The sequence below is a fragment of the Cydia fagiglandana genome, chromosome 25 (genome assembly GCF_963556715.1).
Source record: "Cydia fagiglandana chromosome 25, ilCydFagi1.1, whole genome shotgun sequence".
NCBI classification, from domain to species: Eukaryota; Metazoa; Arthropoda; class Insecta; order Lepidoptera; family Tortricidae; genus Cydia; species Cydia fagiglandana.
This window is the reverse complement of record NC_085956.1, coordinates 8,079,397-8,094,326: the sequence shown is the minus strand read 5'-3', so window position 1 is coordinate 8,094,326 and position 14,930 is coordinate 8,079,397. Positions and strand designations below refer to the sequence as shown.

Here is a 14,930-nt window from a genome sequence, read left to right as displayed (position 1 = left end):
ACTTTTAAGCACCCGTATACCTTAGGGTAGAGGCGGCGATATAAGCCGTATGTAAATAGTCCAGCATCCAACCATATAATAGACCGAGTCGTAACATATAACTAGAATTGTATACATTTTGTGTAGCAGTGAAGGCTAGGTAATTTCGCAATATGTGTACATCACGGTGAAAACAATATGGCTGATGATAGACGTGGAAACGTGACAAACTTATCCGAGTTATTTAAAGTAAACATCCGATTCGGTGCTGATGACACGCCTGCCGTGTCATCAATGTTTTTTACGCGTGGCGTATCATACGGGAGGAGTGTCATCATATTTTATGGCGCATGGCACGGCTGCCGTGTCATGAAATGATTGTTCCGCGCCAAAGCCAAAAGTTTTCGAAAATGGAACACGCAACGAATCGGTTAAATATTGGATCTTATGTATATTTTTAACAGTTTTATCATTTATTTGATAGTCCGTAGGATCAATTGCATATATAGCTCAGATAAATTTGCAATGCTAAGGGGTTAATCAAAGAACATTTTAACCGCAGTATCTAAATGACATCCCATATCCCATTTGCAAAGTTTTATTTGACATTAGATAAGCGTACGATGAAAATGCTCTGAAATTTCCTTCCTAGACGATTTTGGCTCAAAAAGTGTACAAAATTATCGTATAATTCTAAAATCTGACCTTATTGCTTCTAGTATTTGTGTATATTACATTATACTAACTATTTAACAAGTGTCATTCCACTGTACATAACTTTGAAACCCTCTCAAACATTATAGCAAACTATCTACAAAATGTCCATTTGACATAGATATACAAGACCCCAATAAGTGCGATAGTTTTTTTAAAGATACCTAACATTGATTAGAAATGTCTTGTCACTCTCATACTAGTTTCTTGCACTCATAATAGCTTTATTAAAAAAAAAATTGAGGGAATTTAATTTACACTTAAACGGAACTAACCAGTACACATACGTTATTTAAATGGGCTGCCACTGGCCAGCGATAATCAATTAATCATATTTATATCTATCTTCTGTTCATCAATAAAAAAGTTTAAAAGCAAAAAAATCTAACTAAAGGATCACTCAAAACTTCAATTTTTTCTAGTATTCAAAATAATAATCCAAATCAAATCGTTTTCATAAATAACCTTTTTATGTAATATTTATAAATGTATTTACATGTAGAAAACAGCATATTTCTGTTTCTTATTCATTAAATGGAACTTTATTAATCAGTAAGGCGATGAAAATTGGACTATTTGAAGTTTTTACCGGAGTAACGATGAGTGTTATGTGCACCACTTATTTCTAATTTATGTGTATCTCAATGAAAATGGTTAATACTCCAATAATTAAAACTTGAAAACAATACTTTAATAAAATATATTATGAGTATTGCCAGTTTTCTTCATGAATTCTACTAATGTCAAATAACAACCTTCGGTATTTAAATATTATTCTTTCGTGTCAAACGACTTAACCTATTAAAAAGGCATAATGGCTGTGATTTTTTATTAAAACTATACAGTAGTGCTCAAAGATATCTAGAATTAGTGTCTTATAACCTGGTCCTTAATCATTATTCCTTAAACTAGGCGCGTATTCATTTTTGATGCCAAATACAAAAAGACGTTACAGAACATACACTGGACGGGAGTCCTTAATAACACATCTAATTTTATAATTAGCATAGAAAATGAAGTCACGCCATTAGTATGTTACAAACACCTTTACAATAACCGTTAAAAACCGTCAAGTTACAAGAACCAATCACGGCGCGCAATTTCTACCAATAGCGAGCGAGGGCGCTCGCGATTGGCCAACTGCCGTCCAATACTTTGCGTTCCAAAATCGAACCCGCGCACAACTCGAGCCAAAACCGTCTTTCAAATTCAAAATAGTGAAGCATCAAGTCACGCCTGCGTATTGCGCTCTTAAAAATTAAATAATATCTTTCTCATAAGTACAATGTGTCATCACTAGACATATATAGATTTCTTGCACTTTTTTTTATGCATAATGTACGTATTTTGTTACATATAATTTGTATTGCATACCGCCAAACGTTACCAGTGTTATCACGAAAATGGATTTACTTATTAATTTAATCACCTAGTATAAAAAAAGCTTTATGAATAAATGTTAGTGTCCCAACGTAAATCCCAATGTTAACGCTGGCAACCCAAAAAAGCACAAAAGCAGACGTAACTGAGCTTAACTTATAGGCTTATGAACCTACAAGGCTCCAACCTTGCAACCCGTGGGGCGTCTGCGTTTTTTGAGGTTATATTTTCGCGCTGACGCCCGACAGGTCGTGTAAACAAAATGGCGGCGTAGCCGCTACTATTATACGCTAGTGAGGTCCGTAAGAGGTCGAAACGTCGACACACGCTGCAGCCTGATCACTTGTGCCCGTTGCCCAGCGTCTCCACCTGAAAACGAGCGTGGGGTGAGCGCCGTGTGTCGTCGTTCCGGGGCTGCTGGCGGTGGGAGTGTCGCAAGTCAACAAACGTGCCGGCAAAATTATTAAAGCGTAGGTACTTAGGGCATACTAAAAGTTCCTGGACTCCTAGAAAACTCGTTCCTGGACTCTTAGAAAAAATAAGTCGTCTCATACAATATGTGTCTGACCATGGGGCTTTAATTCCAGGGCTTGATTTTACTCGCTAAACTGAGCTACTTTTACTATGGGACCAACCCTAAAATCGGTGAATTTTTTTTGGCTTTTCCATAGAAAACGACGACATCTGATCAGCCAAAATGTATGAAAAAGTTGAAAAAAAATTTGGACCTTCGGGGCTGGTGCCATAATAAAACTAACTCAGTTTAGCCAGTAGAATCGAGCCCTGGATTTAAAGCCCCATGGTCAGTAACACCCTGTATATCAGAATCCAGAAGCTTTCAGTATGGCCCACGTATAGTCTGACCATTTTTATAAGATCACGTACAGATGTATAGTTCGTTTTTTTAGCATTAGGAAAAAGGTAAACAATCTTGACGCGTCTTTTAATTGAAAAAGACGCTTTAAAAATAAGTCACGGCAAATATGTAACAATTATGAATTTAATACGATCATTTATATTCTTCTGCTTTCATAAGTAATAGTTACTGATTTTTAAAAAGCGTTATTCAATTAAGACATATCAAGATCGTTTACCTTCTTTCTAATGCTATCAAAACGAGCTATAGTGTATAATTGTTTTCCATCGTATTTTCTCGGAAACGTTCGTATTTGTCATGCTACTTCAGTCAACGTCAGTACTTTTTGTACCGAGACTGACTGAAATAGTAAGACACGTTCGTAAGTTTCCGTCAAAATCCGAAGGAAAACAATTATGCACTACATATGTACCAGGAAAATTAGAGTTTATACAAGTTCGTACATATGCTGTTCGACGGAAGTTTACATGGTAGTCTGACCAAATTAACTCTGCACTTCGCAGTAAGTGTGAAAGGCCATCAGAAAGGTCAAATTCCTATATAAATATGAAGTTAATAATGGCACATCACACTTTGTCACCGCAAAGTTAGCTTAGACGTGTTCTATTTTCGAAATATCCTTTCCGAATGAATTCTATTATGACTTCAGAACAAATCTTGGTTCGTATAAACTACTCTCAGATGTTATATGATTTTGGGTTGAGAGCGTTATCTGTCTTGAGTCATTACAACAGTTTATCGTAAAAATTATCTGTGGAACGTGATCGTTTTATTTTTTAATGAATAATGTTTACAGCAGTTAAAGCTTTAATTATTTTGCCAGTAGAACGTTCTTGAAGTTCTTTTAGAGACTCAATCAGATATATGTTTGAAAAGATCGAATGGCGTAGAGGCCAAAGTAAATGTTGTTTTGGTCTCTAGAAATGCATTGTTTAAAACTTCATATTTCGTCCTAAAATCAATAATACTTTATTTAAATCCATAACTCTTCTGGCGTGCAAGAATCTTTTATAGGCAATGATTAAATATAAATTTTAACTGTTTTCGTGGCATTTTTTCTGATATATTCTGATAAATTATCCGTTGTAACTATTACTTATGAAAGCAGAAGAATATAAATTATAGTATTAGATTCATAATTGTTACATATTTGCCGTGACTTATATTTAAAACGTGTTTTTCAATTAAAAGACACATCAAGATTGTTTACCTTTATTCTAATGGTAAAAAAACGAACTATAGTGGGATGGTGCAAATGGGCCTTACTAATTTTAAAAGATTCTTGCAAGCGTTTCATTAGTTTCAATTATACGATACGCCGTGTGTGAAACCCCGTCGGACGCAATCCCACCGCCAGTTTATACATATTTACAGTTTGGAATATAAAATGTACATCCAAAGTGCAAATCCCACCCGCCACCAGGGTTCTTAAGCGGAAGACCCAGCGATTATGTGTTACCACTTTTACAAATTTATAAATAGAACGTTAATTTTTAAATCTTGCATTTAAAAATGGAACGTAAATTTGAAAATTTGCAACGGTTTTCAGCCCCGCAAGGTACGATATACACAGGCCGCACAAGCTTTTTTAGCTGTTACATTTAATACAAAATTATATTGTTGGCTTATAATCCAGATTCAAGTTTTACATTATAAGCCAACGTATAGTACGACAAGAAATTGTAGAAAATTATTAAAAGCGCCACTACTCAACTACGTAACTGTCACATTTTTGACGTTAAAATGCTTAAACATGGCAACAATTTAGTATGGAATTTTAAATAATTTCTACAATTTTATGTCGCACTATAAAATAAGACAAGAAAAACATAAATATAACAGCCAATGGCATTTATTTCACCGGCGAAGAGATTAAATAACACAAAAAGTTAGTCTGGGCTTCAGCCCTAAGTCATTAAATATGCAATTATTGAGCAATTTAGATTATTTATCGCCGGTGAAATAATCGTCAAAATAGTGATAAAACGACGAATAAACACAGTGCCTTAATTTATATAACTGTGAATATGTTAGCAACACATCATGCATAAACAAGTGTACTTATAACTTTAAAACTACATGTAAATTATACATTATACATATAATAATGAGACAGTAACATTCGCTTAATGCATTAACATTTTTTTCACTCATGACCAAAAAAAAAAATGTATAAAAGTCTATACAGTTAAACATCATTTTATTAACCACTTTTATTTTATGTTGCTGTTTAATATTTACTCTCTAACCAAAATAATATAAACATTTTTTTTATAAATTTTAATACATTTCTTTAGCATTGTAAATTGTACAATGGTGTGTAATATCACCTAATATGTTTCTAGGAATGTGTGTATTACACACAACTTGCGAAGTTTGGATGTGTCTGGATGGAGATATAATTCAAAAGATAGTATATCAAAATTCCAAGTTTTAATAAAACTCTTTAACAAAAATCAAATTTCAATAAATCAACTACATAAAGTAACTAAATACAAATAATAACTATGTAATACTAATGAAATTATTAAATAAACTAAATGAAATTCGTAATGATAATCTCAATCAAACATTAAAACTAATATTTACAAGTGACACTAAAAACATCTATTATATTTTATTTTAACAAAATGAAACAAAATAGTTCTAAATTATCTAGACGTCTACTTAAGTACTTTTTAAAAATCGTCAAAAAATAACTATATTTTAACATTTCTACAGTATAAAATGGTAACAGGAATGGCACCAACTGTCAAGAATATATTTTAAAGAAGAATTTATTGTGAAATGCTGAACTAGCAAGTATCATGACACATTTTTTATCGCGGTTTTTATAGGTTATTGATAAAATACGAGTTTGCGATGAGAAAAAGATCAAAAAATTATTTATATTATACAAATTAACGAAAAGAATAAGAATTTAAGAAGTTTTTAAGATTGTTTTTGGTTGTCGTTGATATTTTTAGTTCGGCAATCCACATTAAATTAAATAACAAATATAAATATTTAATCCTTCAATTTAATGCTTCAGTATTAACAATGAGTGTGCGAGTCAAATAAAAAAAAAGAATTAATTAATATGTGTACCAACTGTCAATTTAATAAACTATGAATACCAAATGAGATTTAAAAAAATGTATATATATTTTTTTCTTTTAACAAGTAGGTAAATATTTTACGAGACATTTAGCATTTTTAACACTAGTAACATTTTGTATAACATTTTATATTATAGCACACGAAAGCAGGAACATTTATATTCATTTAGACCCTGTTTTTTATACATTTTTATGTTCTTGAGCAAGCATTAATTAATTTAACTTAGCTAGTTTAATAAAGTTTATATTTTTATATAAAATAGACTACGCTTTTTACTTTAAATTAAAGCTGATATGGTAATGTTCAGGTTAAGACAAGCTGTACGCGCAGGCAAACTAGCTTTGACTCTATATTTATAATATATTGAATATAATTATAATATTATAAGACGATCTACAGCATGTATATAAATTGGAATGAGAAACTATCTCAAATATACATGGTGCTTTTGTTATCACTGACCAAGCTCTGAGGGGACTGAGGGGAGGGGGTTCTTCAGTATGACCAACTTGTGTTGTGTGTATGTTGGGGCCCTTGGGCACATAAGAATTTGGGGCCATTTTGGAAAGTAAAGAAAAATAATTAATCTATAATTTTTCCACTATGATCTTCTATTTATTATGGGTATTCAAATATACTGTTACTGACTGTCCTTCGGGGCCCCCTGAGGATGGGGGCCTGGGCACGGGCCCCATGTGCCCTTATGGTAAAAACGGTACTGTATGAAGCCTACGCCGATATAGCGAAAAAAAAATTCTGCCGTCCCATACATTTCGGTGAATCTATAGAACCGCTGATTTTTTTTCGCAATCTCGGGATTGGCTCCATATTAACCGATTCGTTGCGTGTTCCATTTTCGGAAACTTTTCGCTGTGGCGCGGAACAATCATTTCATGACACGGCAGCCATGCCATGCGCCATAGAATATGATGAGATTGATGACACTCCTCCCGTGTCATGCGTCACATGTTAAAAACATTGCACTGAATCGGCTGTTTAATATGATCTACATAACATATTCAACTCTCAGAGTTTGGTCATTAATACCAAAGGCGTCCTGTATATTATGTTTGCGTTTTAAAACGCGCAGCATAAACTTTAAGGAATGTTGCAAATTATTACCATATTATGCATTTTTATACTATCTATACATTATATGCCTCAGTTGCTATAGTTTTATTTAATCTAATTAGATTTTGACATTTAATGTCCAAATGAGAGACTGGCTGAAATCACCGATATTCTTATAAAGTTATTTTGAGGAGATCTTTATTTCAAAGGGATCCATTAACTAGTTTTCAAAGTTTGTTCTTAATATGTTCAAATTGGACTGATTTGTACATAATAGGTATTGTGAAGATTAAATGCAGGGTAAATAATATTTTAAACTGTACAAGAAAGGTAAAATATCATAACAGTTATATAAATGTGTACATATAAATATTATGCGTACAAGTTATAACACGTGTATATATAATATGCAATAGACACATATAAATATATGATGACGAACACCAATATTCTTACGAAGTACTAAAATTTATTTTAAATATAAGAATATGTATGCCGGCGGCCGATCGTAAGATTAGGCATATCGTGAAATTCCTAGGCATATCCTGAAACGTGAAAATCTTTGACTCGTTCCCTGAGTCGACGGAACCCCGCTACGCGGTGCTCCTATTTCCGGGCAGTTTGCCCTTCAGGCATCTGAAGCAACCTAACGAACCTATCTTACCTATATATTGGTTTAATGTGACTATCCTGAAACAATACACAGGAACATTACGATCTGCCTGATTTTACGATCGGCCGCCGACATCTAGATACCCTACATATGTGTTAGAAAAAGAAGCAAAAACTGACAGAAAATAGCAAGGAGGGTTTGAAATTTATCATTGAACAAGCTAGGAGCAAATTATTTCGCCTTCACATGTTTAATTATTTCGCACAAAGATAATGATTGTAATAGAGAGGTAAAGTCTAAGAAAAAGACGTACCCTTTGTTTGAAATCCTAAATAGATAGCGCTGTACTGCGCGATGTTTTGCTGTCACTGTATTTAAAATAAATTATTTTACACCATGCATGAAATAAAGCATCAGATAATTATTAGAAAAACACTGATAACTGATACCAAACTACTAACTTAACTGATAACTGATAATTGAGTTATTTTTAAACACAAATTCTATTTAATAAATCGGATAGAAATAAAAAAAAGTAGGTGAGTTGACCGTGACGTCACGATGTAATGTTTCATATAAATTCCATATTAGCAAATCGTTTTGACAGCTTTCTTTAAAAAAGTAACTGATTTGACTAGTAGACTGAGCTAAAATTGTCCTAATGGACAGATGTCATAAGAACTAAAAACTGAGCTGAACTGTACAGCGCCATCTCGTTTAATCTGCCAAATTCGAAGCACGAAATTGTCTTAGATTTTACGCGTCTTACTCAATCAATGTATCTTTGGTTCGCATAAGTCATTTATTTCCACAGGCCCTTGTTTTTTTTTAAATATATGGGAATTAGCAAATAAAGCACAATGTAAAATGTTATGACGAGAAAACATATTGATGCGAAAATATTTTTTTATTTATAAAAAAGTTAATTATAATTTCAGCCAGTTCAATAAAAAAACAAAGGAGATCTTCTATTGTGACATTATCGATTTTTCACAATATATCTTTATACCTAAATTATATTGTTCTAATTTGTTTTTTTTTGTTGCAAAAATGCATTTATAGTTCTGATTATAATTTAACAATATATACTTACTAGTCAAATTTAAAGATCACCTAAATTTAGCCACAACTTTTTTATTTATTAGTAAATTCGATGTTATCCTATAAATTTGATAGATATAATAAATAAAGATGTATACGTACATTATATTGTGATCTAATAACGTATTTAGTAGCCGCTACCTACCTATGTTATATACATTGCACAGAGATCCCTACAATACTTCAACCATTGAGTAATTATCTAAAAATGGAATATAAAATATGAAAAATATAATAATATAGTACACTTGTAAAAGCTCTAGAGAAATATACGTTAATTTATATGGACGTGAAAGATATAGTATTAAAATGGATGAAGATTAAGGATACAAATATGATAAACACACATATAAAATATGATAAATATATAGTGTACTTGTAAAAGCTCTAGAGATATTATACGTCAATTTATATAGACGTGAAATAGTATTAAGGTAGATAAGATTAAGGATACACATTAATATTTATATTCAATATATAAAGCAGAATAGAGTAAATATAAGTACAAGAATAGCAGGTATTATTTTCGATAAACTATAAATTGTTGTAAAATAAAACATTAAGTGATGGTTTCACCATTAGTCAACTATGTAAAGTGCGCGAGTAAATAGTGCAAGATATAGTTCCTTCAAAATGTAACAACTCTTGTTATAATAATAATAATTCAGCCTATATATGTCCCACTGCTGGGCACAGGCCTCCTCTCATGCGCGAGAGGGCTTGGGCTATAGTCCCCACGCTAGCCCAATGGCTAGGTATATGTGAAGTCCCCAATCCTTGTTATAATATTGTATAATAATATTGTGTTATAAAAATTATAGATCATTCATTTTATGTATAACAAGTTCTATATTATAAAATGTTAAGAGTATTTTGATGTTATTTGTGCAATGTACAGAGCATACTTTCCTTTTGTCCAACAATATATAAACGAACAGTGGTGAGAATTGATTTGAAATAGAGTTTTCTGCCCTCCGGCCGGAAAGCGTCCACTTTCGATCCGCTGCGCTAAACGATGTTGCCGCTTTCCGGCTCCGTCGAGGAGAAAAATATTATACACACCTCAGCCAGTAAATAAGAAAGTCTGTGTCACATGTTTTTCGACCTCGGCTTCGCCTCGGCTTCGCCTCGGCTGACAATTACATGTGATCTGAGACATTTCTTACTTCACTGCCCTAGGTATGTAAAGTATGAATTTTCTCAAATGATTTTTACGCCTAAGACCCTAATTTGAATAAAAGCCATTGTTTCTTTTGTGTACATGCGGTCGGCAAAGCAACAATGTCGTTTAAAAAGCAACTGTATCGTGATAGTATTAAGTTTCAAATCTATGTAAGTTCATACGAGTTAACATGTTTTGGTAATGTAGGACGATCGACCACCTAAGGCGAGCCCTCCTATTAATAGATTTGAACCTTAATACTATCATGATACAGTTGCTTTTTAAAGGACATTGTTGCTTGGGCACGTGCCTAATACGGGAGCTAAGCCGGTCGCATTAAATAAACAATGGTTTTTGTTAAAAGCTTAGGATCTTCATCGTAAAAATCATTTGAGATAATGCATACTATAATATACTATTAGTATTTCGTTAAGAGATCTGTAAAATTCCACTGTACGTCTATAAAACATACCTACAACTACTAATCAATAAGTAACATGATATAATTTGGCAGTTTAACTTAGCCTTATTAGAAAAGTGTAAATATATATAAATATATCAAATTTGTACAACATTCTACCAGACTTAGAGTTTGAAAGTAGAGTACTAAAAACATGCTGTATTTTCGGCCTCCTGCTTGCCATAATTTTATTTGACATAACTGTAATTTGCTCTAAAGAATTTTCTGGGAGACTTTTTAAAATTAAAGTGTAATTTTAAGTACTGGAGAGAAAGTAAATAAACAACATTCTTGAATTTTACTATCATGATATAACTATAATAACTTCATTGAGCTAATCATAGTAACTTTTGAAAAGTATACGGTAAATAGCATTAGCGAATAGATTTTGCCATACAATATTGTTTATTTACATTCATTGAAATACGTAAAAGTACAGATGTAAAGTCTACGGATTCGATAATTGTTACAAAGTTATTATAAAACGTATGTTACGTTACAATTATGTGAAATGAAATTATGTCAAGCAAAAAGCTTCAGTATAATTAGTAGACATGAATCATTCCGGTGGCGGGGGCGGTACAACTGGCGGGGGCATCGCGGGCAGGGGCGGCTGGGGCGCCGGGGGGGCGGGCGGCCCCGGGGGGTGCGGGGGGTACACGCCCAGCGGCGGCCCGTAGTAGTAGCCCTCCACGGGTACCATGCCGCCCATGCTCATGCCCATGCCGTAGTAGAGCGGGGGCGGCGGGCGCACCATGTAGTAGGGCAGGCGGGGGGCGGCGGGGGGAGGGAGAGGCCAGCCTACCTTGGGGTGCGGCGCTCCGTTGTGGCGCGCCAGCTTGTGCGGCGGCGCGGCCGGCGGCTCGGGGCCGGCGCGCTTGCGGGACGTCTCCAGCACTTCCTTCGAGATCTTGATCTTGAGGCCGGCGGCCTGCGGCGGCGGCGGCGGCGCCGCGAGCCGCTCCTTCGGGATCTTGATCTTGAGGCCGGGGCTGCTGGCGAGCTTCTCGCGGGGTATCGTGATCCGGAGCGCGCCGTCCGTCGCGGGCTCCGCCGGCGCCGGCGGCGGGCTCTCCTTCCGGCCCTCCTTTCTCTCCCGCTCCTTGTCCTTTTTATGTTTCTTTCTCTCCTCTTTCGACTTGTCCCGGTCTTTGTGTTTGTGTTTCTCCTTCTTCTTCTTTTCCTTCTTGTGTTTGTGGTCGGGCGCGTCCTCGGCGGCCGGCTGGACGGGCTGAGGGACCACCGGCGCCGGGTCCGGCTCGCGTTTCACTTCCACCACCGGCTCGACCGGCTCGCGCTTCGGTTCCACTACGGGCTCTCGTTTGACCTCGACCACCGGCGACTTGCGCTCGGTCGCGACGGTTATAGGCGCCGGCTTAGCGAGACTCTCCTTAAGTAGATTCGAGACCAGGGTGGGGTCGGTCTCGATGCCGTTAAGCGAGCGCGTCGGAGCGGGGTCGGGGCGGCGCTGCTCCGGCGGTTTCGCGCGGATGGGCGCGCCGCGCTGGGAGTCGCGGATGAGGTTCTCGTAGCCGGGGGTCTCGTCGAGCTTCTTGACGACCGGGACGAGCTCGGGCTCCGAGCTGGAGGGCGCGCGCTGCCTCGGGCGCGGCGGCTGGTCGCGCGCGGGCGCGGGGGCGGGGGCGGGGGCGGGGGGCGAGGAGAAGGGGGAGAGGATGGCGGGGGGCTGCATGTCGCGCAGGGCGCGGCGCGGGGAGGCGGGCGCGGCGGGAGGGGGTGCGGGGCGCGGCTCGGGGCGGCGCGGCGGCGGCGCGCGCGCGGCGGGGCGCTGCGCGGCCTGCGCGGGCGCGGTGGAGTTGTCGGGGGAGAACAGCGAGGGGGGGCGCGTGCGCGCCGGCGCGGCGGCGTGCGGCGCGGGCGCGGGTGGGACGGTCTGCGCGGGCGCAGACGCAGGCGCGGAGGCGGGCGGCGCGGGCTTGTGCGGCGGCTTGTGGTGCGGCCAGGGCGGCGGCTTGTGGTGGTGCGGCCGGTGGTGCGGCGCCGCGGCCCGCCCCGGGGGCTGCGCCTGCCTAAGGGGAGAACGGGACGGTATAAAACACTATTGAGCCTATACAAAAAATATTGTCACAGCATCGACAGCTATAAGTTCACATACTGTACACACGTGACAACTCACCCCGGCTGCCGCGCCGCGGACGGCTGCTGCTGCTGTCTCGCCCGCTCGCGCTCGTCCCGCTCCCTCTTCTCGCGGTACGCGTTGTAGTCGATCTTGTTGGGCGGGGGGGCGGGTATACTGTACACACGTGACAACTCACCCCGGCTGCCGCGCCGCGGACGGCTGCTGCTGCTGTCTCGCCCGCTCGCGCTCGTCCCGCTCCCTCTTCTCGCGGTACGCGTTGTAGTCGATCTTGTTGGGCGGGATCTTGTTTTATACTGTACACACGTGACAACTCACCCCGGCTGCCGCGCCGCGGACGGCTGCTGCTGCTGTCTCGCCCGCTCGCGCTCGTCCCGCTCCCTCTTCTCGCGGTACGCGTTGTAGTCGATCTTGTTGGGCGGCGGGGCGGGTATACTGTACACACGTGACAACTCACCCCGGCTGCCGCGCCGCGGCGGGCTGCTGCTGCTGTCTCGCCCGCTCGCGCTCGTCCCGCTCCCTCTTCTCGCGGTACGCGTTGTAGTCGATCTTGTTGGGCGGGGGGGCGGGTATACTGTACACACGTGACAACTCACCCCGGCTGCCGCGCCGCGGACGGCTGCTGCTGCTGTCTCGCCCGCTCGCGCTCGTCCCGCTCCCTCTTCTCGCGGTACGCGTTGTAGTCGATCTTGTTGGGCGGGGGGGCGGGTATACTGTACACACGTGACAACTCACCCCGGCTGCCGCGCCGCGGACGGCTGCTGCTGCTGTCTCGCCCGCTCGCGCTCGTCCCGCTCCCTCTTCTCGCGGTACGCGTTGTAGTCGATCTTGTTGGGCGGGGGGGCGGGTATACTGTACACACGTGACAACTCACCCCGGCTGCCGCGCCGCGGCGGGCTGCTGCTGCTGTCTCGCCCGCTCGCGCTCGTCCAGCTCCCTCTTCTCGCGGTACGCGTTGTAGTCGATCTTGTTGGGCGGGGGGGCGGGTATACTGTACACACGTGACAACTCACCCCGGCTGCCGCGCCGCGGCGGGCTGCTGCTGCTGTCTCGCCCGCTCGCGCTCGTCCCGCTCCCTCTTCTCGCGGTACGCGTTGTAGTCGATCTTGTTGGGCGGGGGGGCGGGTATACTGTACACACGTGACAACTCACCCCGGCTGCCGCGCCGCGGCGGGCTGCTGCTGCTGTCTCGCCCGCTCGCGCTCGTCCCGCTCCCTCTTCTCGCGGTACGCGTTGTAGTCGATCTTGTTGGGCGGGGGGGCGGGTATACTGTACACACGTGACAACTCACCCCGGCTGCCGCGCCGCGGCGGGCTGCTGCTGCTGTCTCGCCCGCTCGCGCTCGTCCCGCTCCCTCTTCTCGCGGTACGCGTTGTAGTCGATCTTGTTGGGCGGGGGGGCGGGTATACTGTACACACGTGACAACTCACCCCGGCTGCCGCGCCGCGGCGGGCTGCTGCTGCTGTCTCGCCCGCTCGCGCTCGTCCCGCTCCCTCTTCTCGCGGTACGCGTTGTAGTCGATCTTGTTGGGCGGGGGGGCGGGTATACTGTACACACGTGACAACTCACCCCGGCTGCCGCGCCGCGGCGGGCTGCTGCTGCTGTCTCGCCCGCTCGCGCTCGTCCCGCTCCCTCTTCTCGCGGTACGCGTTGTAGTCGATCTTGTTTTTATACTGTACACACGTGACAACTCACCCCGGCTGCCGCGCCGCGGCGGGCTGCTGCTGCTGTCTCGCCCGCTCGCGCTCGTCCCGCTCCCTCTTCTCGCGGTACGCGTTGTAGTCGATCTTGTTGGGCGGGTATACTGTACACACGTGACAACTCACCCCGGCTGCCGCGCCGCGGCGGGCTGCTGCTGCTGTCTCGCCCGCTCGCGCTCGTCCCGCTCCCTCTTCTCGCGGTACGCGTTGTAGTCGATCTTGTTGGGCGGGGGGGCGGGTATACTGTACACACGTGACAACTCACCCCGGCTGCCGCGCCGCGGCGGGCTGCTGCTGCTGTCTCGCCCGCTCGCGCTCGTCCCGCTCCCTCTTCTCGCGGTACGCGTTGTAGTCGATCTTGTTGGGCGGGTATACTGTACACACGTGACAACTCACCCCGGCTGCCGCGCCGCGGCGGGCTGCTGCTGCTGTCTCGCCCGCTCGCGCTCGTCCCGCTCCCTCTTCTCGCGGTACGCGTTGTAGTCGATCTTGTTGGGCGGGGGGGCGGGTATACTGTACACACGTGACAACTCACCCCGGCTGCCGCGCCGCGGCGGGCTGCTGCTGCTGTCTCGCCCGCTCGCGCTCGTCCCGCTCCCTCTTCTCGCGGTACGCGTTGTAGTCGATCTTGTTGGGCGGGGGGGCGGGTATACTGTACACACGTGACAACTCACCC

General features: G+C 42.2%; 1 protein-coding gene across 1 annotated transcript in view; it reads right to left on the bottom strand.

Moving 5' to 3' along the window:
- Positions 1-5,368: 5,368 nt before the first annotated feature.
- Positions 5,369-14,930, bottom strand: part of LOC134676844 (serine/arginine repetitive matrix protein 2) — a 46,391-nt gene continuing 36,829 nt past the window's right edge. The window contains exons 17-25 of the mRNA XM_063535225.1: positions 14,651-14,854; positions 14,381-14,584; positions 13,985-14,188; positions 13,707-13,910; positions 13,429-13,632; positions 13,151-13,267; positions 12,873-13,076; positions 12,594-12,797; positions 5,369-12,486 (exon numbers count right to left, since the gene is read on the bottom strand). Of these exons, the coding sequence (XP_063391295.1) occupies positions 11,016-12,486; positions 12,594-12,797; positions 12,873-13,076; positions 13,151-13,267; positions 13,429-13,632; positions 13,707-13,910; positions 13,985-14,188; positions 14,381-14,584; positions 14,651-14,854 (3,016 nt within the window). The 3' untranslated portion in view covers positions 5,369-11,015. The remainder of the gene's footprint in view (positions 12,487-12,593; positions 12,798-12,872; positions 13,077-13,150; positions 13,268-13,428; positions 13,633-13,706; positions 13,911-13,984; positions 14,189-14,380; positions 14,585-14,650; positions 14,855-14,930) is intronic.